The sequence below is a fragment of the Grammomys surdaster genome, unplaced genomic scaffold (genome assembly GCF_004785775.1).
Source record: "Grammomys surdaster isolate TR1022 unplaced genomic scaffold, NIH_TR_1.0 238, whole genome shotgun sequence".
NCBI lineage: Eukaryota > Metazoa > Chordata > Mammalia > Rodentia > Muridae > Grammomys > Grammomys surdaster.
This window is the reverse complement of record NW_021604683.1, coordinates 3813203-3839076: the sequence shown is the minus strand read 5'-3', so window position 1 is coordinate 3839076 and position 25874 is coordinate 3813203. Positions and strand designations below refer to the sequence as shown.

The window sequence follows — 25874 nt, the reverse complement described above, 5'->3', positions numbered from 1 at the left end:
TATCTTGCCAGCCTGCTTCTTTTTTAGTGTGTGTGTATGTGTGTGGTGCTGGGGATTGACTACAGGGGCTTACATATGCCAAACAAGTGCTCTACCACTGAGCTAAGTTCCTAGACCCTTAATTCTCTTTAATTCCATCCATTTCCATTAGAATGCAGTATCACTTCCTATCCTTTGGGGCTAAATTGACCTTGTGACTAGAGCTGTTAAATACCTTCCTACAGGGAGAAGAGGCCATTCTGTTGTAACTTCAGAAAACTATCTACTCAGGTTTCAAAGTAGTGAGCTGGGCTGTTCAATTCTGAGAGCCTTTGTGTACTGTGGGTCCAGGTGCTTTAAAAGGCTACAGCATTTCCTAATTTTCTGCAACTTACTTTTTAAAAACAAAAAAACCCCAAAAAAACAAAAAAACACCAAGGTGCTGGAGAAATGGTTCAGTGGTTAAGAGCATCGACTGCTCTTCCAAAGGTCTTGAGTTCAATTCCCAGCAACCACATGATGGCTCACAACCATTTGTAATGGGCTTGGATGCCCTCTTCTGGTGTGTCTGAAGACAGCTACAGTGTATTCATATCCATAAAATAAATAATTCTTTTTAAAAAATGTTTTGAAATTGTTATTGACTTTTAAATGCTTATAGCTGCATATTTCATTTTTTGATAAAACAAAGAGCAAATGTATGCATAGTGCAAATAAGCACTGAAATTCTGTCATATTATAATTTTAATATGCATATTAGCAAGGAAATTTGCAATGCATGAATGACTTAATCACTTACTTTTTTACACAGTATGTCCAATGATCAAAAATAAAGTTTGGTCTTAGCATCTATGTGTGTGTATGTGTATACATACATATGCATATATCTTGAAAAAGTAAATATACACACTATTTTCAACTAGGATTAATGCTAAAAAAAATTTTTTTAACTAACAGTGGGAATGTCAAGGTGACTTAGAAGGTCAGGCACATAACACTCAAGCCTTGAGTTCAATCCCTGAGAACTACATTGTGGAAGGAGAGAACCAAGCATTCCAAGTTGTCCTCTGACCTCCACATATGCACAATGGCTCATACATACATACACTCGTACACAAATAAATTAGTACTTTACAATTTTCCTTTAAACTTAACTGATAAAGCCAGATGTGACAGCCCATGCCTTTAATCCCAGCACCTAAGAGGCAGACAGGTGGATCTCTGTCAGTTAGAAGCCAGCCTAGTCTACAAAGTGAGTTCCAGGGCAGCCACTGCTGTTACACAGAGAAACCTTGTCTCGAAAAAAAAACAAAAACAAAAAAATAAAACCTAATACTGTTGAAAGGAAAAACTGATGTTACTTTATACTAATCTTCTCTCAGAGTATGATAGCACACACCTTTAATTTAGGAGACAAAGTCAGACAAACTTTTCTGAGTTCAGGCCAGCCAGGGCTACATAGTGAGACCCTGGCTCAAAACAAAATAATAAAACCTTAATTTTCCTAATTCTTTTAAAGAGCCTAAGCTTGAATTTTTTATTTAAGTCCAACTTGTTTTGTTTTGTTTTTCAAGAGAGGGTATTTCTGTGTAGCCCTGGCTGTCCTGGAACTTGCTCTGAAGATCAGGCCTGCCTCTGCTTCCCTAGTGGTAGGATTAAAGGCATGCAAGACCATAGCCTTGCTAAGCTTAACTTTTTATTCTTTCCTTTATGACCAACAATATGAGAATAAGTATGAAATAAGAATCCTCACCCTCAAGCCAGGCAGGGTCACACACCTATAATCCCATTCTCAGCAGGGAAGCAGAGACAGAAGGATAGTGACTTCAAGATAGACTAGGATACACAGACACTGTTCTACAACTTTTCAGTTCCAGCCTTTGCATTTAGATTTGCAGTGAGGACTAAGGCTCATTCTTCCAAATGCATAGCCACCTATTCTAGCACCATGGTTTGAAGAACAGATAAAAACTACAAATTTTCATTCTCCACTGAATTCCTTTGATGTGTTTGTTAAAACCCTGTGCTACAATAACTCAATGATACAATAAAGTACTGGTTAGTGCTCACTAACTGCAGTGATTTCTAACCTAGTTCTTCAAAACTGTCATGCTGGGGCCAGCAAGACGGCTCAGGTAAAGGTACTTGTCTTGTCTTTGCCAGATCCACTAAAGCCTTCTTTCTGTCCACTCCAGTTATCTCCAACCTCCACTCAACAGCGCCTTCTGCTATCTGCTCCCCCAACTCCTGGCACTAAAATCCAAGCTCTGTAAGAGATATCTAAGTAGCACCCCACACTCTTAAGTTCTTGATATATATTTACCATAGGGATAAGAAGCAAAAGATGCCCACCAGGTTATTACTGACACCAGAAGTTACTGAACTTGTCCATGTGGACAGCTATAAGAGCCAAGACTGTTGGTAGAGTGCTTGTTTAACATGCATAAAGCCTTGGGCTTTATACCCAACACTACATAAAACATATCTACTGGTACATACCTACAATTGTAGCCCTCAGGAAGGTAGAGATAGGAGAACCAAAAGTTCAAGACCATCTTCAGCTACATAGCCTAGAGGCCAACCTGAGATACATTTGACCCTATGTTTAAAATAAAAAAGCCAGCTATTAGACCAGCAAGAAGGAACAGTAGGTAAAGGTGCTTGCTATCAAGTCTCAAAGCCTTAGCTCAGTCTCTGGGACTCATGTGGCAGAAGAAAAAATTAACTCTAAATTATCCTGATTTCCACATACACAGTGTGCATAAAGACACTGTAGCAGAGCTGAACTGTCGGGACCAATGGCAAGCACTGGCTCAAGGCTAACAATCCGGGTTCTTCTCATTCTGGCCAGCCTGCCCATGCCTAAGTTTCACAGAATGAAGAACTCATAGCTCTGGGTTACTCACAACTGCATCTGGACAGGTTTTCAGCCTAATCAGCCATAGAAAAGAGGCCTCTTGCCCACATTTTCTCTCTGAGGATCTAATAAACAAAGGTTCAGACAGCCCTCCAAAGCCCAGGGACAACCCTAGACATCAGCAGTCATCAGCTTCTCACCTTAGCATCCAACAAGTAATTGTATGGCATAAAGATGATGTCAGCTTGCTGTTTCATGTTTCGAGAAAGGTAGTATGGGCACACTCTGGGGGTAAAAACAGACAGAAGACCTGTAAGTCCCTTCACAGGAAGTATCCAAAAGGTACAACCATTACATGAGTCATTCATTGCACCCTCTGGTAAAGGAGGAACCTCTCATTCTGTACACAGAGCCTCTAAGAAATTGGTACCTGGCATAAAGAGCAGCCCATGTGAGTTTTTCACTATGTGAAAGTATCATCTGTCTTAACCCTTGATGGGTGCTGTGCTTGGTGGTGCATACCTTTATTCACAGCATTTAGGATGCAGAAGTAAGCAGATGTCTGATCAGACCACCCTGATCTTAAAAATGAGTTCTGGCTCACCTAGGACTATATAATGAGACCCTGTTTCAAAAAACAAACAAACAAAAAACAACAAAAACCTAACTCCCAAAACTTGATGGGATCCAGGAAATGTCTCAGGGATATTCTCAGTTCGATTCCTAGAATCCATGTAAAGTTGAAAGGAGAGAACCAACTCCACAAAGCTGTCTCCTGACATCCACACCAACCATCCATACATATATACACATAAGTAATAACAGTCCGAGAATGAATGTCACTCAGTTAGGAGAATGTTTGTTTAGCATGTACAAAGCCCTGGGTTCAATCCCCACAACCATATAAACCAGACCTGCAGGTGCATCCACCACCTCAGCACCCAAAAACTAAAAGCAAAAGATCAGTTCAAGGTCATCAATATAAAAATAGCTCAGTGAGTAAAATGTTTCCCATAGAAGCATAAAGAATACAGTCCAGGTCCCTAAAATCCATATAAAGCCAGATACTGTAATCTCAGAGAGGTGGGAGACAGGAGAATTCTTGTAAGTTCTCAGACAATTTAGCCTAGCATTCTCAATGATAAACAAGAGATTCTATCTTAAGGTAGAAAGCAAAAACCAACACTCAAGGTTGTCCTCTGACTGTCACACCAGGGCACCTGTACACCCACATACATACCATACATACACACACAAAGATTTTTTAAAAGGGGTAGGAGGACTCATGGTTATCTTGGCCATACAGTGAGCTCAAAGCCAGCCCATGTTATGAGATCTTCCCTGCCTTAAAAAAATTTTTTTAAAAATTAAAAAGAAATCCAAAATCTAGTTGGGTGGTAGTGGCACACACCTTTAATCCTAGACTAGGAAAGCAGAGGCAGCTGGATCTCTGGGAGTTCAAGGTTAGCCTGGTCTACAGATTGAATTCCAGGACAACCAGGGTGGTTACACAGAGAAACACTGTCTTGAAAAACAAACAAACAAACAAACAAACAAACAAATCCAGTCCCATTCTTGGGCACAGATTATAAAAAACAAAAAACATAGAAATGAAAGAAAGGAAGGAAGGATGGGAGGGAGGGAGGGAGAGAGAGAGAGAGAGAGAGAGAGAGAGAGAGAGAAGAAGGGGAGGGAGGGAGAGAGGGAGAAAGGAAGGGAGAGAAGGGTGGAGATAGGAAAGGTAGGTAGGTAGCTTGTTTTCTTCTTGATATAACAAAGTCTCAAGTCTCAATCTGTTGGTTTTTTTTTTTTCTGTAGTACTAGGAACGAAATCCAGGGCCTCACACAAATCAGGCAAGAACTACATACAGCTTTAGCTGTTCGAGTTTTTATCACCACTTCAATGTACAAAGCTGTAAGTCATAGATGTACATGGGAGGTGGAGGCAAAGAGGATCACAAGTTCATAGTCATTTTCAGTTACACAGCAAATCTTGAAGTCAGCCTGGGCTATATGAGACTCTGTCTCGAATAAAATAAAGTAAAACAAATAAAAACCTATAGATTTACTACTATCCTCAGAAGGGAGTCAAGCTTCATACACCCATATACAGAAAGTCACTCATGGTATACTAAGCCAGAGAGCATTTGGAAAACAAGCACAAACAAAACCAAGCATCTACAACAGACACTTCACAGTGGTCATCCTGGGGTGAAGTAAAGGACAGGGAACATAGCTGATTTCATATTTTTCACATTATATTCCTTAGAACTGCTTAAATTTTTTCACATTGTTGGCTTCATAAAAAGAAAAGTAAATGTATTGTGCTTCCCATACGATAAGAATCTATCAAGGAAGGACAAAACAGCCATGGCCTCACTGGGAGAAGGTCTTACTTGTGTTTGCTTCCATTCTTGACAAGGTCTTCAATATCCAGGATGGGGGTAGCCAGCTCTTGCTCCAGGCATTTCTCTGCAGGTAAGATATGGAGTAAGCACAAATGCTCAGGGTCTACTGGAGCAAAGACCAAAGTCCAAAGACCCCAAGAGATACCCAAGACAGAAGAGGTCCTATGAAGCAGACAACGTGGTATTCTACTCCCTTTGGACTTACCAGAGAGAATCCTTACCAAGTGGACTAGGTCCCCAGGAGAGACCACAACCTGAAGTGATCTCAAGAGAGCCTGCTCTGCACATGAGAGACAGGTACTAGTGTAAAGTGCCAATATCTCCCAGGGTCCCAAACAGCCTGTCTACCCCTGGACATTTCAAAGCAGGACAAGAGAGATCACAACACCCAGTCTTGGGAGGTGGAGTGGAACAGAGCAGTTCAGACTCACAGCTTTTCATTATTTTTCAGAGTATAAAGAGTAGTACTACTTGCCCTAGATTTCTACCAATCAATGGACCCAGATTGGCACTAAAAGGAGAGCTGGTACCTCAAAAGTTACAGCAGGACACAAAGGCAGAGCCTACCCAGTTAGTTCAACTTGTATTTTATTCCTTTCATTACAACAGAAACTCAGGAATAGGCACTATCTGTGCTACACTAGCTACAAAGCCCAAGACAGAAAGGCCTTTAAGGAATACCCTGCCATGGCACAACCTCCAACCTTGAACTACTGGGATGCATTAGGAAGTGACTGCCAACTCTGGATCAGCTGCGTATGAAACTCAGCAAGGATCCACTCAGCTTCTAGTTCTACTCTCTACTGTGGCTATTTCATGTCCAAACCAGGTGTCAGACTCCCTCTCTGGAGGCAGGACTAAGGCCCAACTCTTCGCTGAAGAGGCTAGAAAACACACACATGCACACGCACACGCACACATAGTGGTGACCTCTCCAAAAATGTCCTCGGGAATAGCAGGGCTAGTAAAAGAGGAAGATCATATCCCTCAGCAGTACCACACAACAGACAGACATTTAGTTCACACTGTAGCAGAGACCCAGTTTTCGATATTTTCTGTTCCGAGCTAAGGAAGGGACATCTGTAGAGGAACAGCAAAGACAAGGCAAGAAGACACAGGTGAAGAGAGATGACTAGAGTTGTTTCAGATCCATTTCTGATTAACACCTAGGTGAAGATGGCTTGCTATCTACCTCCCAGGTCCTTCTGGAATGCCAATCAGGCAGCACGTCAGCTCTTTACCACCTTCTGTTCTCACCAACAATACAAGCCTTGCATGCTGGTTTTATGTCAACTTGACAAAAGCTAGAATCATCTGGAAGAGGAAACCTCAATTGAGAAAATGCTTCCACTAGATTGGCCTGAGGACAAGCCTATGATGCGTTTTCTCCACTGATGCCTGATGTGGGGGAAGCTCAGAGCCTAGCTCACTGTGGGTGGTTTCACCCCTAGGATGGTGATCCCAATTATTACAAGTAAGGAGGGTGAGGAAGCCACAGGAAGCAAGCCTACTGGTAAGCAAGCACCCCTCCACAGCCTCTGCTTCAGTTCCAGCTTCCAGGTTCTTGCCTTCAGTTCCTACTCTCACTTCTCTGGATGATGGACTACAAAATGTAAGACAAAATAAAAGCTAAGATAAATACCTCTTGAACCCCCTTGAGGCTACACCCCATTCCAAAGACAAGTAGAACTGGTCAGCTAAAGAGATATAATCTCAGCACCTTCCAGAACAGAGAGAAGCAGGTTCATAGATAAGCAACCATCCAAAGGCCAAGCAGTGAGATAACCAAAGCCAAATGTGGAAGGAACTGGTCTGTAGCTCATAAAACTAAGCCCAGAAGCCTAAGAAGAAGATACAAAGAGGTCAGAGCTGTTAAGCCAGGTAGAATTTCTGCTACAAGGAACCTAGGGCACTAAAGGAGTTTATAGCATAGAGCCAATTGCTGTGGCCCCGAAGATTCCCTCATCCCTCAGGACCTATGAAAGGAAAGGACAACACAGGTGAGGGCTGGGACAGAACATCAAGCTTATAGACATCAAAGTGCTGACCCATACAGTATGGAAAACTGGCTAGGGTTGGTCCCACAGAACTCTACCAGTACCCTCTGGCATCTACACCCACTTCCTTTGCCAGGACTGTGAATGGAGGTGGCAAGGATGGAAAAGAAGAATGGGTAAATCAAGCAAGTGCAGGACATATACAGAATGTTTAAGGGCAGAACCAGCTGGGGACGGCTGAGGCTGTAAACACAGACATGAACAAAGTAAGAAGACAGAGTACCTTCAAGGGCAAAAGATGTGGTTCAGTTGGTAGACCTCTTCCCTAGTATATAAAAAACTGTGGATTAATCCCCAGCATTGCATAAGCCAGGGATGGTGACATATGCCAATAAACCCAGTACTTGGAAGGTAGAAACAGAAAGACCAGAAATTCAAGTTTAATCCTAGCTACAAAGCAAGTTCAAGGTCAGACTTTTTGAGATGCTGTCAAAATAGAAAAGGAGATGAACTATTAAGTTGATTCAAAGGTTAAGACAATTTGCTGGTACCACAGAGAACCAGTTTAGATCCCAGAACCCACATCAGTCAGCTCACAACCATCTGTAACTCCAGCTCCAGAGGATGCACTGATCAAATCTGGCTTCTGTAGGTACCCACAGCCATGCGTGCATATGTACACACAGACACACATTCTTTAAAAAGGGGGATGGGGTGGGGGTTAGCTAGATGACTCAGCAGTTATGAGAACTGGCTGTTATTCCAGAGGTTCTGGGTTTGGTTTCCAGTACTACACGGTGTCTTACAACTGTTGGTAACTCCAGTTCAGGAGACCCAATGACCCCTTCTGGCCTCCGCAGACAGCAGGCACACAAATGATACACAACATATATGAAAACAAAATAACATATATGTTAGAAAGAGGGAAGGAAGAAAGGAAGAAAGGAAGGAAGGAAGGAAAGAAGGAAGGAAGGAAGGAAGGAAGGAAGGAAGGAAGGAAGGAGAAAGAGAAAGAAAGAAAGAAAGAAAGAAAGAAAGAAAGAAAGAGAGAAAGAGAGAAAGAAAGAGAGAGAGAGAAAGGGAGAGAGAGAGAAAAAAAAACAGTGAAGGACACATTATAAGAGTTTTTCTTGTCATAACTAAGAAAAAGAAAAAGATGGATGCAACAAACTCAGAGGAAGACAGGTGTGTTCAACTCCCAGCTGCAAGTAAAGACATCTGTATTCAAGTTCTTAGGGAGATTTGTCAAAAGCCACTTCTGTCAGGAATAAACCAGGCTGCCAATGGGAAAGCAAGTACTCAACATGAACCCTGTTTGAACAGGTCACCTGTTCAATGTGATAGCCATTCCTGAGTGCCAGTTCCTGGACTGCATGAGCTCTTCTCCATATAATACCAATGAGGAAAACCCTCACAATCAAAAGATGCCACCCAAGTATATAGCCACATTCTGTCCCACAGGGTAAAGCAGATAGGTTATGGTGCTACTAAACTCTAGAAGACTGCATAAGCTTCACCCAAACTGCACAACAGCCAGCAGGAACTGCTTGAAGAAGTTGGTCTTACCTTCCACATTGTTGTAGAAATGACATGAGCGACTCGCCACCTTCTTTCGGCACAAATTGATCTGTAAGACAAAATGCAGAGTGCTTACTGGGAGTGGCTAAGAAATGGGGCACCCCCAGCCCTAAGGCCCCACCAACAACTTCCCCATGTTTATCTTCCCTGTGTTCTCTAAGCCTTGGCCCAGCCCAGCAGGGAGCACTGTGTCCAGAATTAGCATCCTTGGGGAACAATTCCTGATTCTAAGATCCAGGTACCATCCAACCAGTAGAACCATAGAGGCTAGGTGCCCAAAAGCCCACCTGCATGTGGTTACTCTCCTGCTTCTTCACTTCAGGATGAATACACAGCTGTTCCCGGGAGCCCAGCACACATACCTTGGGCCTGACAAAAGAAAGAATGAAAGATTTCAAGGAGGAGCTGCCTCAGAGCATGCAGATTATAGTGTGACCTAACAGCATGAGCTATCTGGAAACAGACGGGAGCACACAGAAAACTTAGGGAACAAAGGAAATAAAAAGGCTAGAATGTGGTAGATAAGACAAGGAAAACTGGACAGCGCAACCTATTGTCCAAGTTCTTCCACATGGAAACCATGGTGAGATATCAAGACTCAGCTGGATTTTGGCTAAAGATAAATTCTTCTTCCATCATGAGCAGAGCTGCCTTGAGGAGCCAGAGCTGACCCTAACTACAGGCAGCATGACAGCTATGCAAGAAGCCCAGGGTTCAAGGACAGCTGTAAGTTCAAAGTTCAAGGCTGCTTTCTCACAGTAATGGATATCAAAGCCAACCAGTCTTCACCTCCCACATACTATACATATACACTGAGCTGGCTCTGGTACAGCTCCAAACCAAAATCATTATCCAGATACTCTTCAAGGTGTGACTATGCTGACATACCGGTAGGAAGTATTCCGAAGCTCACTGATGACCTGAGTTAGCTGTGAGTGAGTTCTAGAAGCATAGATGATCTTTGGGATATCTGTGTAGCAATCTGCACAAACATAAGGAAAGGGAGTAGCTGTGAGGCATATCCTCATGTGTGTTTATACATGCAGCACTGAGCTAACTCAGCCCTGTAGACATCTACAAACCTGATACTGGATATTGTGGGTTGCTGTGGTACCCTCATTCTGGAAAAAAAAAAAGGCTCTGACCCCAGGTATATACCCAAAATGGTGAGGAATATAGATGATACAAATTCTCCTTACTTAAATTCTGCTCCAGGAACAGAGGAAGCTCAGATGAACTCGCCCTGTCGCAGGCTCTATCCCTTCCCTCCCATCCCCACAAAAGGCCAGGAGAGATGGGAGTGAGGGTGGGGAGAGAAGAGTCACCTATTGAGTCTCCGCTGGCAACATCAGAACTCCTCCAGGATGACAAGGTCCGACTGGCAAAGAGTTCCCCTTGAACTCTCTCAGCAATCTTTAGGGAAGAAACAGCATCTCTGAGATGTTCCCGCCAGGCCAATGTGGAACACAGGAGGCACAGTGTCTTCCCAGTGCCTGTGGGGCTCTCCAGGATGCCATTCACTTTCTAAATGGAGTCAGCAACAAGAAAGAGAAAGACGGGGGTGTGGAGAAACAGAGAGAAGTCAGATGGCTCTGAGATGCACAGCCCAAACCCAGGGGACACAAATTAATTAATTCATGACATTTTCCACTGTTAAGTTAAGCTGTTAAGCTGTCCTCATTAGCCAAGTATAGTGATACACAGAGGAAAGCAGGTATCTGTGAGTTTGAGGCCAGGCTGGTCTACATAGTAAGTTGTAGAACAGCCAGGGCTAAGTAAAGAGACCATCTTGGAAGACAAAGACTACTTTGATTAGCAAAATAAGTTCAGAGCATTACTCCAAATCTGACAGAATATTTCAGCCTAATATAAATAGTCAGATGACTAATTAGGTGCCAAGTCTCAAAATGGGAAAACTGTTCTACAATTCTGGATACAGGCATTCACCATATTTAAACAGAATTTGAAGTCCTCTATCCCAGATATCAGATGGAAGCCTGAACAAGACATTTGAGGAAAAGGTGATTCAAATACAAGAGGGTACCTCAAGAAACTCAGTAGAAAGCTATATGCCTCATATCCCTAAGAGTCAAAGACTTTTTTTTCAAGGCTCAAACACAAAAGTCAGCCACAGTGATACATGCCTTTAACCCAAGCATGCTGAGGGCAGAGACAGATCTCTGTGAGTTGAAGCTAGCCTGGCTTATCCAGGACACCTAGGCTAAAAGTTAGATCCTGTCTCAAAAGTAAAATAAAATAAAATAAATCAAAGTTTTGTTTTAAAAGTTCCAAAACATTTCCCCAAAATGGTGAGAGCTGGGTATTCCTGTTCCTCTGCATAGAAATGTGCCTGCAGAGCTCAAATGATACCCATTCCTTACCTAACATACTCAACACAAACACCATCTACTCAAAAAGGACAGCAATACATTCTCAAAGCTATCACTCTCTAGAATTATCTCCTTTGTTCATTTGTTATAGTTTCCAACCAAAGAATGCAGACAGACCCTATCTGGAATGGATGAGGGTAGGGCTATAGGAGAGGTTGCTGAAGGTACAACCTCATTGTCCCCTCCCTAGATTAATGTCTTGGGCTTTGTAGCTTTACCTTCTGGAGACATTCTAGCACCTTGGTCATATATTCCTTTTGGCATGGGTAAGGCTGAAAAGGAAAATCCACTGTCACACCATTCAGGACTACCCTGGGCATATCAGCCTATATTGAGGAAGACACGGTGGTAGGCCAAGATGCAGGCTGTTTGGGTCTGTCAGACAAACCCCTCTGAACATCTCAGTGTTTCAGCACTCCAGGTAAGTGCTGGCAGCATGTGGCACCAGATTTCTCTCCGCAGGAATTCCCTACAACACAGACAAGAAGAAAAGCCTTTGTAGCCACAGACCATTACACCAATCATTTTAGGAAGCTGTTCCTGTGGGGTCAGAAAATGTGTTATTTCCCTATCAAAAGGAGTTTGGAACCAGTCATGGTGGCACATGTCTTTAATCCCAGCACTCAGGAGGCAGAGGCAGGGGCATCTATTAAGTTCAAAGCCAGCGTGTCCAGTGAGTTCCAGGACAGCCAGGGCTATGTAGACACTGTCTTAAAAAATAAAAAGAAGCTTAGAGATGTACAGATGATCTCCTGACTCACACAATTTCATCCTAGACTGAAAAAACAAAGCAAAATTAAAAAAAAAATCTAGTTATCAAAGTGCAACTCTTCAAAAAGTCTGTTACTATGAACTTGGAAGCATCCCTTGTGGCCTGTACCCGAATACAAGAAGCGTGGAATGCCTCTATCCTTTGATGCTCTTAAGGTCGGGGCCATGCACCATTCGGTCCAGGTGGGCACCCAAATGCAAATAAAGTAATGAAACAAGTGGGGCGTGGTGCTCCCAGCACTCAAGAGGAAGGGATAGGTGGATCTCTGAGTTCGAGGCCAGCCTGGTCTACAGAGCGAGTTCCAGGACAGTCAGGACAACACAGAGACACCCTGTCTCGCAAAACCAAATACAAACAAACAAACAAAGGTAGCAAAACAAAATCATGATATGTTTATCTGTGCAGCTCTCCGCGAGTCACTAAACTTCTCCAGACCTTCAAGACCACTGACAGGCGAAAGTCTATCAGCTGCCTTGGAACTAGCCCAGTGAGGCGCCTCTAACTAGACACAATTGGGAGCAAGAGCCCCCCCCCCGACCCAGAATGCACCGCGGCCGCTTCAGAACTAGCGAGAGCGTGGTCTCTGACCTCCATCCACTCAGATAAAACTGCCAACTGACTCCCAGATCACTTGTCTCGGTTGGGGGTGCCTTCAAAATCCGGGATCAAACAACTGTAAAGACGCCAACCCCGCGTGCTCCGCAGCTTGATGATTGGAACTTCGCGGGCAGATCGGTGTAGTCACGCCTAAACACTACACTTCCGTTTCCTCCCTTCCGGTCCGCTACTTTGCATCCGGGCAGAAACCAGTTCCCCAATTTCTGGGTCAGCCGGTTCCCTTGCCTCTGGACTCCAGCGTACGGGTTTCGTGCAGTGGGCCTGGCCTCATCTCTGTATTCTATTCAGAGCACTTAAAATCGTCTAGAGTCTCGCTAGTCTCCCACTCGTTTTGTTTGTTTGTTTTGAAACAGGATTTCTCTGTGTAGCCTTGGCTGCCCTAGAGCTCACTCTGTGGACCAGGCTAGCCTGCCTCTGCCTCCCAAGTGCTGGGATTAAAGGCGTGCACCGCCCGGCTACTCATCTCCCACTTTACATTGTGAGCTCCATCTTCTGGAGTCTACTAGCTCATTTGCCAGGCCACCTACGTTGTCTGCACAACTGCACAAATCTTAAGCTTTCTTGTAGTTACTGGCCTCACCTCACAAAAGGCATCTTTTCACAGCTGGTGTATAAGCCTATCACTTTTATATAAAAATCCATAAATGGCTGCATCTTGCCTAGACCTCGGATTAAGAGTTCTCACTACCTCCTCTCTCACCCAGGGTCCAGCTAATTTTTCTTTCTTTCTTTCTTTCTTTTTTTGTTTGTTTGTTTGTTTGTTTGTTTGTTTTTCGAGACAGGGTTTCTCTGTGTAGTCCTGGCTGTCCTGGAACTCACTCTGTAGACCAAGCTGGCCTCGAACTCAGAAATCCACCTGCCTCTGCCTCCCAAGTGCTGGGATTAAAGGCGTGCACCACCACCGCCCGGCCCCAGCTAATTTTTCAATCAGTGCTTCCTAGCTGTCAGGTGAGGTCCTCTAAATCTCTAGCACCTAGCACTAGCTGACAGTCAATATGAAGCTCCGGGGAAGAGAGAGCTGCAAAGTCCTTCAGGGCAGTGCTGACATCAGAAGTGTTTGTTTATTTCAGACAATTCCAATAGGCATTAGAAAGAAATTGATGTTTCAGTGGTTGGCTCTCCACTATTAGTAGATACTTGTCCCAGAGCTCTTTAATACCTAGGTAGTTTCCCACAGATATGCCCATATTCGTGCATGTGAGATCATATTTACAGAACACTCTGACACATCTATAGATTTCTTTCAGACTCTCATCTCTCATTGGGAAGTTGAAGATGAGGGAGGCCACACACACTGGGATGGGCACCAAGTTCAGGCAAAACTTTCTGGGCTACTAGTGAAATTGAGACCTGAGCTGATTCATCTGCTGCCTGGGTTCATATCAAGACAAGTCTAGGTCCACAGGGCATAGATAGTTGCTTTGTCACAGTGTGCACAGCCTCCAGTGAAACCATCCTGGAAGGAAGAAATATATTCTAAAGAGATGCATATGATCTCCCCTTTGACAATCAGACCATTTAAACAATGGACCCCCAGAAATTGGAAGGAAGGGAAAGAGTGAAGTGGTACTAGTCAGAGAAGGAGACTTTATGCAGTTATGACAACTTGTCAGACCACTCTACCAGAGAGACTGAAGCTAGAGATAATGGCAAGGACACAAGACTGCTTAGTAATGCACATTTCTTGTCCTCTAATTAAACCTAAACCATATGTCAGAGCCCTGAAGATCACTTGGGAGATAATTGGATTTCACTGTCCTTCTGCCCAATGTTGCCACATTAAAAAAATTCCTTTTCTATTTTCAGTATTACATTGTCTACTTAATTGATTTATTTAGAACCAGTTTTCAAGCACAGCTTGTTGGAGCTTCTAGAACCTATGCTTTGATTCTTAACAACTCTAGTGACAATACATGTGAAATCTATTCTTCTGAATCTATTATGAGAGATGGGGGGGTAAACTGAGGAAGGATATAGAAAGTCTTACTCAGGATGCAAAAGAATCTAAACCAAGTCAACAAACTTGATTCAGTGTCTGCTCTGGCAGACTCCAAGGGATTCTCTGTGGATAAAACACTATCTCAATCGCAGGGTAGATGTGAGACAACCACATGTAAGGTTGTGATAAGTATAAAGAAGAGAAATAATATTAAAGGTTCCCCAGAAAAGGCTTCCATGAAGACTGTTCTGGGGATAGTATGAGAAAAGCTATGTTGCTGGCTACAGGGCTTAAACATAACAAATCTTCCAGAGAATAAGGAACTCAAACAGGCTAATAACAGAGTAAAGAGACAGTAACTAAGGACTCCCACTATGTTCAGGAGTATATTAATGCCTATCTTGAGGTCTGGGAGATTGGAAATGAGTGGATCTTCCTGTATCTGTCTCTAGGCACCTCCTCATTGCCAGAAGCTGCCAAGTACCAGGACTCTGGTACACCTTTCCTGTCCTCTTCTTTCTGATATATGCCAAGCCCCAGTATATAACAGGTGGTTTACAGGTACTTGTTGAATGACTGAGTATCCTTCTGAGGTGCAGGACTTCTCCTGAACAGTCCAGAGTGAATTTAGATCAATAAAGAGTTCAGATCTGTAATCTCTCAGCCCATAAATAGCATCCCCAAAGCAGCTGCTCATGAACTTTCTTTAGTTGACTTTAGTGAGAACTCAAGGTTTGCTTTTACATGGCACCATACTGAGGCAAACATTTAATATGCCTACTGTGCCTTTAGTATTTGTTCTTCCTGTGAGCCTAGCACTTTGCCAGGGACAAACAACACAGCTGGTCTGTGGAGTTCAGACAAGAACAGAAATTTATGAGAGAGTATGCCCAAGGTGAGATTATGGCAATACCTTAAGTACGTGTGTTTTTTTTTATCTGCAAGAGAAGACTGGAAGGTTGAGAAGATTACTTCTCTTGATCTCAGAAACTGAGTTTAGCCTCTGGATCAAAGTCTATCTAAAGCATACTACAATGTCCAGATGCAGGTACAGTAACTTATCTAGAGGATATGGCAGCTTCCAAAGGGGTCAATACCATTATTAGGAATAGATTTGTGTGTTTCTCCCATCTTCTAGCTCCCTCCCAGACCAGAATTCCAATGAGTCGTGTACACCCAGAACTGTGTTTTCTCCATGTGAATGAGCTTTTTATTTCTACATAAAAAGTAGTACAAGTAAACTTCTCAAGATAATATCTAGTACACTTTCTTCCATCTCTTGGAGCTTGGCCTCATGGCTGCCTCATCTTACACCCAAAATGTAGAAACTCAGAGAAGTCAGAATCTTCCCCTTCAATAGAAAATGTCAAGTAGAGAATGTCAGAGCTGATGCTGGGACCTGCCTCTAGCTCACACCAAACAGCCCTGTTCTGGGGCTCATGTGTTAGCTCCCAACTTCTATCTGGAAGCTCTGAATGCAAACCTATATCCAGAATATTTATGTTGATAGAATTTGCTTCCAGTGGTGGTAGTTTTAAGGTCTTGTGACTACAAGATGGAAACAGCGTTTATATCTTTGCCACTTGACCCCATAGTGAGGACTGTCAATCCTGCTTTAAAAGTGCCCGCCCCTGTTAGGGTTGAAGAAATAGCTCAGTGGTCAAGAGCACTTATTGCTCTTGAAGAGGACCAAAGTTCAGTTCCCAGGATCTACACTGGACAGAATACAACCACCTTTAAGTATAACTTCAAGTGATTTGATGTCCCTTTTGGCCTCCATAGGCACCTGTATACAGGTGCACACATACACACAACACATACACAACACACACACACAAACACACACAGAGGGAGGAAGGAAGGGAGGAAGAGAGAGAATAAAACAAATCTTTAGGGAAAAGGGGACTCCTATTTATTTGGGCCCACTGGATATTCCCTTTCAGTGTCTTTTAATCCATACAATGAAATCTAATCCCAACTGCCAAATAAATAGGCCCAGGCTCGGGTATATATACCAGATGCAAGGCTGTGTGCAACGGTAATAGGCTGGCTCATGTACACCTGATCCTTAGATTTGCTCCTGACTTTTGCCTTTCTGAGCTGCCTCATCTCCCTTAAAGTCTTGGAGGATTTTCAGAATTTTATTTTTAGCCTTATGAGTTAAATGTTTGTGAAACAAGCACTTCTTCTCTTGATTTTAGTGACTCCATCTCAAAAGTGGATGAGATAGCCCATTTGAATATCAGACTGTCTTCTTGGCAAATCAGGTGTTCCCTACTTGTCCTAGTAAACCTTAACTGTCACCTTAACACAGCTGAGAGTCACATGAGAAAGGAATTTCAACTGAGGGATTGTCTGGATCAAAATTTACCTGTGCCAGTGTCTTTGAGGACTGTTTTGATTGTTAATTGCTGGGCAGTACCACCCCTAGGCAGGTTGTCCTAAAAATTATGTAAGAAGGCCAGCTAAACATAATAAGCCTGTTTGTGAGCCAGAGAGCCACATTTCCCCATGATTCCTGCTGCGTCTCCTTAAAAGTGACTAGGTTTCTTGGTCAGAAGTAATGCTTTATGGAATAGCAAGCAGACCTGATTTCAAGTTCCTGCTTTGACTTTCCTCAATGATGGGTTGTTACCTGTAAGATGAAATAAATCCCTTCTCCCATGTTACATTGATGGAGCTTATTTTTCCCCTCGGGGTCTCACTATGTAGCCTTGGCTACCCTGGAACTCACAACAATCCTCTTACCTCTGCCTCTCAAGTACTGAAAATAAAGGCATGCACTACCATACCCAGCCTTTGACCAAAGCATTTTATCACTCCAGGAATGAGACTAGAACATAAATACATAAATACACTCAGCTCTAGCAAATCTCTCCTCCATCTTCTGGAGTCTGATACTACGGCTCCATCTTACATCAAAGAAGCAAAGACCCAGAGAGGTTAGGAACTCTTTCTCCATCAGATAGAGAATGTGAGGGCTGGTGCTAGAACCTGAAGCAAGGTCACATCAAATCCCTGTAATAGGCCTTACCACACCCTTATTTAACCAGAACCTGCTCAATCCCCCCGGACAGTTACCCCAGATATTCTTGTAGGGCAGTGTCACCCTTTGCAAACCAGTGAATCCCTTCCTTTTAGTACTTAACAGGGGCTTAGCGGTCATCCAACTTCTAGTAGCCTCTGTCACCCATCCTGACCGTGGGACTAGCCCTGCTCCTTCCGTCCCTGTTCTGGGGAATGAGTCTTATCTCCATATCCTCTAAATCACACAAAGCCATATTACAGGAGTGCCATCCATGGCTGCCTGAAGATGAAATATAGGCCTCTTGCTGCATCCTTTTAATTCTCTCCCTCCATCTCCTCCCACTGTCTTGCCTTTGATAGTTGCTGCCATCGTTTGTTCGTTCACTGTCTCTCTCCCTGTCCCTCCCTTTTCTCTCTCCTTTCCTCTCTTTCTTCCTCTCCCCTCCCCTTCCTTCCACCCCCTCTCCCTCCATCCATCCCTCTCTCCCTCCCCCTCCTGCCGCGCCCGCTCTTCCTCCCTCCCCTCCACAGCATTGCAGCATTCGCAGACTGCAGCTCCCAGACGCCGCCCGCATCCCTCCGGCCTCCGAAGCCCCAGCCGACGCCAGCACCATGGCCAGCACCGTATCTGGTAGGGCTCGGGAGCCTAGGGGATCATGGGACGGCGATGGGTCTTACTAGAGGCCATTGTCTAAGCAGAGGCCTCGGCTGAATCAGGAGCAAGTTACTGACTCGGTTTTCCTGTGTCGGACCTTGTGAATGGCGAGGCTGAGCTGGTCCTGCAAGAACGGGGGTCCGGAGCCCTTAATGGGCGGGAGGGGACTCAAGTGCGGAGGAGATGCTGCCGGACGCTGGGCAGGAGCCGCGCCCTAGGCAGGGTTGAATGAAATCGGGCTCCCCCGGGCATTGCCCCTTCGGGCGCCGGGGTACGGGGCCAAGGTGCGACTGCGGCATAGCGGCTCTGCAGATTCTTGCCTGCAGATAAGAGTGCCTGCAGTTCGGCTAGGAAGTACCTTAAGGCTCCAGCTATCTTGGGTTTCAGTGTCATTGAGTCTTCGTAGGGGGTTAAGGAGAAGGTGGAACCCTCCACAGAAGCCTGGACCTTGGTCCCTGAGAAATGGGGGAGGGGCGCAGAGACATAGGAGGGGACCTCTCAACCGCACATGGAGAGAGACTAGAGCCTGTAACAAGCAGGGCTTCCTCACCTCCATTCCCCACTGTGACCGCTGTACGGGGGACCACCCTCTTAGATGCTAGGGCCACCAGCTCCAGCCAGAACCTCCGCCCTTTGCGCCACTGGGTATAAGTGGAGAGGCTTGCATTTCCAAACCTTTCCGGGGTGTGGTGGGGTCTGCTTTCATAGAAAGCCTCCCACACCTCAGACTGCATAGAGGGTCGAACCCAGGCGGAGGGAAGGACACCTGCAGTATACTAGGTCCCTGCATGGTTGCGGTGGTTCGACTCTTGACCTGAAATCCTAAAACTGGACAGCCCCGCCCAGTCCTTAATCCCAGGAGGGCTTCGTCTTTTTCTGAGACTGCAGGACGCATGACACCCACCTCCTGACCTTGGTTTCCTCTAAGAACCACATGCTCTTGCTGCCTTTCCTTTCCTCAGCCCAGGAGGCTGATCCCCGCGGTCAAATAGGTCAATGCGTGGTTCTCCTTGGCTTTGGCCCCAGGTACAAACTCCACCCATCATGCAGTCCCGCCTTGAAGCCGCCCCTTACGCCCAGAGATTTTCAGTATTAGCCAAGGAGGGGACCACGTGTGTAAAAGACCCTTTAAGCTCCAGCTCCAAAAAAGTGGATCCAACCTTAGCTTTGTGCTATAGCCAGACCTGGCCCCTTTCCATCAGCCCCAGGTAGTGCCTTCCTATTGCTTAATGTCTCTCAAGTACCAGTTTCTTATTAGCTATCCTGTCCTCTTCTCCAACATCCTCACCTTCCTACAGCCAGATCATAGAGCAGGCCTGTCCCCAGGCCCTCCCAGTGGTCTCTTGTCTTATCTGTTGCTTGAGGATCTGTCTTCTGAGAAGAAAACTCCCCATTGTCTATCAAAATAAAAGAAACCATACCAAGGAATATGTCCATGACCACCAGACACTGCCACTGACTGCAGCTACAACATATGGTACTTCACTTGCCAGTTGAACACTTAGGTTTCCAGCTTTGACTTCAGGAACCTCTGACCTACCTGGACAACACCCCACCCTTCTCTCCAGGTACTCACTCCTGCTAGACTGGTACTGCTCCCTGAATTCGTGACAGCTTCTCTTATGCTGAAGTGATAGGTATCTGGGAGGTAGCCTCCCGGTACTGTCTCTTAAATTTGATGTTATTTGCTATAAACCTGCAGTACTTTCCCTGTGAATGTTTCACACTCAAGCCAAAATGGCCTTTGAGCAACTATCAGGTCCTAGGTTCCTGACCTGACCTATGAGGACAGACTGTCAGAGGTTTGTATACAAGATGAGAAATAACAATAATGAAAGCTAGAACCAGCAGGGAAGTGGGTACTAGCTAGCTTGGACTTGAAAAGAACAAAGACCCTTCTTTCTGGCCTCTTTCAGGATTTTGGTCTATCCTGCCCTAGCCAAGATCCTGTCCTACTCCTTGCATCCTGTCAGCACAAGACTGACCTCCTCTAGATCCACCAGATAACTACTTACTGGCTTGTTACTGTCAATCTCTCAGATCCTCTAGCTCCTCATCACATGATCTGAAACATGCCCCTCTACATCTTTTGTTGGATCAACCTTTCATAGCACAAATACATGAGTGGATTTTGTTTATGAAAAGATAAAACTTGGCTAGGCATGGTACACTCAGGAGGTTGAGGCAGGATGATCAGGAGTTCAAGGCCAGGCTTTGCTACATTGTGAGTTCAAGGTCAGCCTAGGCTACATTATAGCCTGTCTTAAAAAAAAATCACAACAAACAGAAAGAAAAGGAAGAAGAAAAGGAAGGAGGGGTAGAGGACATGGAGAAGAGAACACCAGGGTCAGGGGAGATGGCTCACAGTGTAAGAGTATTGGCTGCTCTTCCAGAGGACCCAGGTTTGTTTCCTATACCCACATTGTGGTGGCTCACAAATCTCTATAACTCCAGTCTCAGGGGATCTGACCGTACTATTCTGACATCCATGGATATCAAGCATAAATGTGGTGCATAGATGTACATGCAGGCAAAAGAAAAATATGCACACATACATATAAAATAAAATAAAAGCATGAAGTCCTATTTGAGGTCTACCCCCCTCCTGACTTTTTCTCTCTTTTTGCTTCTGAATTCTTCTGAAGATAATGACTAGCCTTGCTTTGCCCACTCTGGGGGTTGTTTCTGCTCCCTCTGCTGCTGCTAGGGCTCCATGCTGCTTTCAAATGAATCTGACTAATTATAAATTTTAAACCAACCAGCATTCTCTGTGCTTATTGTGGGAGGACAAAATGTACCATGAAAGTTTTGACCATTTCTATTCCATATCCTCAATTCTTTGCCAACTCATTTTTTTTTTTTATTATCAGGTAAAACTTGATCAGAAAGTCTCTGGTCTGTCTAATAAATGCTTGTCCAAGCTCCTCTTGTCTGTTACCTCAAAGAGTACTAGTAGATAATCAAACATTCAAACATGGAAGTGGGTTTCTCCTCCTCCCCCTTCTCTTCCTCCTACTTTTCTTACCTAGAGACCTAGACCTGAGTCTTAAAGCCTACAAGACTTCGGAAATTGATAGAACAGAGAGAAGAATACTGATTATCTAGAATTGCATTTCAATGAATGTTGTTACTGTCATCCCAGTAAGTTAAAATCTAGCATTGTCCCTGAGGAATGGAATAATTGTACATTACTGAGACAGTAGTCTCCAATGGAGCTGGTTCACAAGTGAATGGACCCAGAACAGTAAGATTATTTTCATTTTAAAAATGAGTACTTCTTTCTTTCTGTTGGGAGTCAGGGTCATAGTCACCAGTTTGCCTTTCTTTCTAGTTGAGTAGCAAGAATACTGGATGAGGGCACTTGATCTGGAAGGAAGCAGTGAGCTTGTAGCTCAGTGGACAGCTCCTATATATGGTTTGTCTTTGCCCTTGGTAGAACCTGCCTATCCTACATGAAAGGGCAGTGAGTGAGTGGATATCTGGAGAGAACAAAGATTCACCTCAAAGTGGTAAATATGGAGGAAGCAGTGGTATCTGAGGCCTTTCTCAAGTTTACAGCCAGAGAGAGAGAGAGATGCTCTACAGGTGGAAGTCTCAGCTATTTGGGAGTTGGGGGCAGGAGGATCACTTGAACAGAAAGGTTCAAGGCCATCTTGAGCAATATAGCAAGATCCAGTCTCTGAGGAAGGGAAAAAGGGAAGAAGGCACTGAGGAAAGAATGAAAGGGGTGGGTGTGGAGTGGGGGGTGGGGGTGGGAGTGGGTTGGGGAGGGGGGCTACTGGGAGAGTTTCCTACAGCTGTACTTGTCCTGCTCAGGAAACTGGAGGCAGAAATGGGCACCTTTTTATGAATTTGAGAAAAACAAGCCAAGATACAAAATTACCAGTAATCACAGAAAGGTATATTCAGATAAAGAAACAATTTGAATACTGACAACCAGAGACATAGAAAGACACAAAAAAGCTGGATGTAGTAGCTTACATTTATAATCTTAACACAGGAGGCTGTGGCAGAAAGATTATTGGGAGTTGAAAGCCGATCTAGACTGGAGTAAAACTCTGTTTAAAAACAGAAAGGCAAAACAAACAAGCAAAAATCTAAAACAGTGATTAAGTAAAAAGAGACAGAGGACAGAGACCCTAACTGAAGTGTTATAGTTTGTTCAGACAAATCAGAAAAATACCTTTAGGCTGGGTATTTCTTCTAAAAAACCAGAAATTTATTATATCTATTATATCTATACTCTAGAAACTTAAAGTCAAGGCACCACTAGATTTGCTTCATAGGTGTGTCCTTGTGACTTCAAGTGTTGAAAGAGTTGAAGGGTTACTAAGGATCCTGTGCAGTAAGATCATTAATCTCATTCAGGAGTTTGCACAAATGAAAATCCCAAAACTGTTTTAATTTTCTTATTTCAGACAAGGTTGTACTCCAGTTTGCCCTTTTATGACCTGCTTACCTCCTAACACTATCATACAAGGGTATGATTTTTAACCTGTGAATATTGGGAAATGAACATTTGGACCACAGCAGACAGAGAAAAACATACAAAAAGAGTAAGAGACAGAGACAGGTCAGGCACAGTAGTGCACATCTGTAATCTTTGCTTTGGGGAACATGAGTTCAAACACCAATATGATGTACATGATGAGTTCCAGGCCAGCATGGGCTATGTAGCAAGACTATCTAAAAACAAACAGAGGCATGGTGGTACACACCTATACATCCAGCATTTGGAAAGTGGAAGCAGATGGGTAAATAATTCAAGGTCATTCTAGGCTACATAGTGAATTTAAGGCCAGCCTGGATTACTTGAGACCCAGTCACAAAACAAAACAAATATGCACATAGATAAAGACCAATGTAGAAGATAGAGACATAGAAACGCCACGTGGCCATGGTACCCGCTCACCTTGACTTCACATCCACAGCCTACAAGGAGAAGATGAAGGAGTTATCTGTGCTGTCGCTCATCTGTTCCTGCTTCTACTCGCAGCCTCACCCGAACACCATCTACCAGTATGGGGGTGAGTGTATCCACACAGCGGCTGGCCCTGCTCAGCTAGGGCTTGACAGCCTTACTTCTCTGCCTCTGGCAATGCTGTGGCCTGGCTGGAGAGAGTCATCCAGGGTGGAGGGACCCATGCTCAAGGGTACTACCTGAGCAACAGCACCCTTTCTCAACCCTTGTTGGGATGTGTGCTGGAAATGAACCTCTGATCCTGCCTGTATGCCCAAACTAGGCCTCCTGAAGTCCCATCTTGTCTTGCCCTACAGATATGGAAGTGAAGCAGCTGGATAAGCGGGCCTCTGGCCAGAGCTTCGAGGTCATCCTCAAGTCTCCTTCTGACCTGTCTCCAGAGAGCCCTGTGCTCTCTTCTCCCCCTAAGAGGAAGGACGCTTCCTTGGAAGAGCTGCAGAAGCGGCTGGAGGCAGCTGAGGAGCGGAGGAAGGCAAGGACTCTCCATACACACTTGACATTGCTGACCAGGCCCTTTGCTTGGTCAGGGCATTGGGCTGGGTAGTGCAGAACTTGCTGCTCAGCAATTGGAATGAGATAAGAGACAAAATGGTGACAAACACAGGGCAACAGGAAACATATTCTTGAGGGGAACCTCAACCTTAATCATGGCAAAGGGAGGTCAGGTTGTATTCCTTCAGAAAAAGCTCTTAGGACACAAAGCTGAGGCTAGTGCTCCTTTCTAGGACAGAAGGGTGAGGAGAAAAGGTCTCATATCTGAAGATGGTTAGCTGGGTTGGGTAGGTAGTTCAGTGGGGTCCTGGAAGGTATGAATGGGGCTCACAGCCCCTCCTCCACACCAGCTCCTTTGAGACTGAAACATAGACCAAGATTTGTTTTAGGATTGAGATCCTAGAGGCAAAGTCCACTCACTGTACAGAGGAAATGACTTAATCTATACACAATAGGACCCAGACTCAGCAAATTTACCTTAAAGACTGATGTACCCATAGGTGCTTGGCATCATTCAGGAGGCATCGTAGGCCAGGAACTAATCACCCCAGGGATCTTGGCTCTCCCCATTATCCATTATTCCAGGATCATCAGACACTCCTTTCCCCAGCACAGCAGGATAGAATGTCATCACAATGTCCCACCCCAGATCCCTGTGGACACAGGTCCTTGCTGAGCAATAGTGGGGAGCTAGGACCTAGCTGGGCTAACTACATCTATACCTGCTCAGTGTTTAACAGACAGTTGTCTGGGGTGGTCTTGAGAAGTCAGCACAACTCACAGTTCAGAATTTACCCTGCTCCTCCAACATTTGTGAGGTTGGGACTTCTCAGTCCAACAAGAAGACTCTGTGACCAAGGGTAGCATAAACGGCAAGCCATCGAGGTTCACCTGGCACTGGAAGGCAAACAGATTTTTCAGTGCAAAAGCTCCAGAAGTCTCAGGCAAAGTGGGATGGGGTGGAGGACAGTGTAAGGTTCCTAGCCTCATAGAAACTAGTCGCAGGGACTTAAGGAAGAGTGATGAGTACTGGTTGGAGTCAGAAGATCGGGAAAAGTGAGTCATGGCTAAGCTGGGAACAGAGGGACAGAGCGGGCCTTCTACAACAGAAACTTGGCTCCCTCCTTGCCTGCTTGGGTCCCAGGACAGAGATGGTTGAGGCCATCTCCTGTCTGGGTCCATGTCCTGGCAGGTGAGACGTATGGGTCTTGTCTAGCGGTTGGGCACCAGAGAGTGAAGGCCTGACTCAGGAGGGATTCGGACCACTGCTCACTAACCCCTAGCTCTGTACAGACTCAGGAGGCTCAGGTGCTGAAGCAGCTGGCAGAGCGGCGTGAGCATGAGCGGGAGGTTCTGCACAAGGCGCTGGAAGAAAACAATAACTTTAGCCGCCTGGCGGAGGAGAAGCTCAACTACAAGATGGAGCTGAGCAAGGAGATCCGTGAGGCGCACCTGGCAGCGCTGCGTGAGCGGCTGCGAGAGAAGGTAGGCACTCGCGAGGGTGGGGTGGGGTTGGAGGTGAGTGGGGTTTGGGTTGGGGCGGTAGTGTAAGGAGGGGGCATTGACATGGAGGGCGTGGTCACAGCGGGCCAGACTCTGGCTGTGAGACCTGGTCTGTGCATCAAGTGAAGAAGGTCCTAATAATGCCTTTCTAAAGTTGGGCACTTCCCTTAGCCTTGGAATCAGACCCAGAACCTGGTTCTAGTAAGACACATTCACCTTTAATCCCAGCACTTGGGAGGCAGAGGCAGGCGGATTTCTGAGTTCGAGGCCAGCCTGGTCTATAGAGCGAGTTCCAGGACAGCGAGGGCTACACAGAGAAACCTTATCTTGAAAAAACAAAAAACAAAACAAAACAAAAAGACACATTCAACAACCACAGTAGTGTATGGTTAAATTAGTTATGAAGCGCTCTGAAGGATTTTGCATGCCTGCGGGATCCAGCTCCAAGAGGAGTTGGAACTTGTTTACGTAGGGAGTCAGATGCTTAACCGTTAGTCTGATCCTTAAGCACTGTGGTTCCAAGGCTCCTGAAGTATAGTGGTGCACCTATATACCTGGAAGTTCCTGGGGACACTCTTACCCTTGGCCAGTCCTCCGAGTTCCTCCTTGTCTTCACAGGAGCTGCATGCTGCTGAGGTGCGCAGGAACAAGGAGCAGCGAGAGGAAATGTCTGGCTAA

The 25874-nt window shown here is 44.9% G+C and overlaps 2 protein-coding genes across 11 annotated transcripts in view; one reads left to right on the top strand and one right to left on the bottom strand.

Annotated features, from left to right (window-relative positions):
• Positions 1–12740, bottom strand: part of Rtel1 (regulator of telomere elongation helicase 1) — a 32627-nt gene extending 19887 nt beyond the window's left edge. For all 10 annotated transcript variants that reach the window (XR_003712261.1, XR_003712260.1, XR_003712262.1 and 7 more), the window contains exons 1-8: positions 12570–12740; positions 11428–11678; positions 10145–10343; positions 9708–9801; positions 9107–9188; positions 8808–8868; positions 5233–5308; positions 3037–3121 (exon numbers count right to left, since the gene is read on the bottom strand). Coding sequence is in view for 6 of the 10 variants with exons in the window: in XM_028774020.1 (XP_028629853.1) it covers positions 3037–3121; positions 5233–5308; positions 8808–8868; positions 9107–9188; positions 9708–9801; positions 10145–10343; positions 11428–11529 (699 nt within the window). In the remaining 4 variants the exon portion in view is untranslated. The remainder of the gene's footprint in view (positions 1–3036; positions 3122–5232; positions 5309–8807; positions 8869–9106; positions 9189–9707; positions 9802–10144; positions 10344–11427; positions 11679–12569) is intronic.
• A 5437-nt stretch (positions 12741–18177) lies between these two features.
• Stmn3 (stathmin 3) lies at positions 18178–25874 on the top strand. The gene is made up of 5 exons (XM_028774138.1): positions 18178–18196; positions 23152–23247; positions 23498–23673; positions 24987–25178; positions 25815–25874. Exons 1-5 carry the CDS (start codon positions 18178–18180, stop codon positions 25872–25874), a joined length of 543 nt encoding a protein of 180 aa, XP_028629971.1.

What these genes read in the sequence shown, in the direction of transcription:
- Stmn3 (XM_028774138.1), top strand. An exon ending in CACCATCTACCAGTATGGGG is followed by an intron (nt 23,248 to 23,497) that starts GTGAGTGTATCC and finishes CTTGCCCTACAG; the next exon opens with ATATGGAAGTGAAGCAGCTG. An exon ending in CAGCTGAGGAGCGGAGGAAG is followed by an intron (nt 23,674 to 24,986) that starts GCAAGGACTCTC and finishes AGCTCTGTACAG; the next exon opens with ACTCAGGAGGCTCAGGTGCT.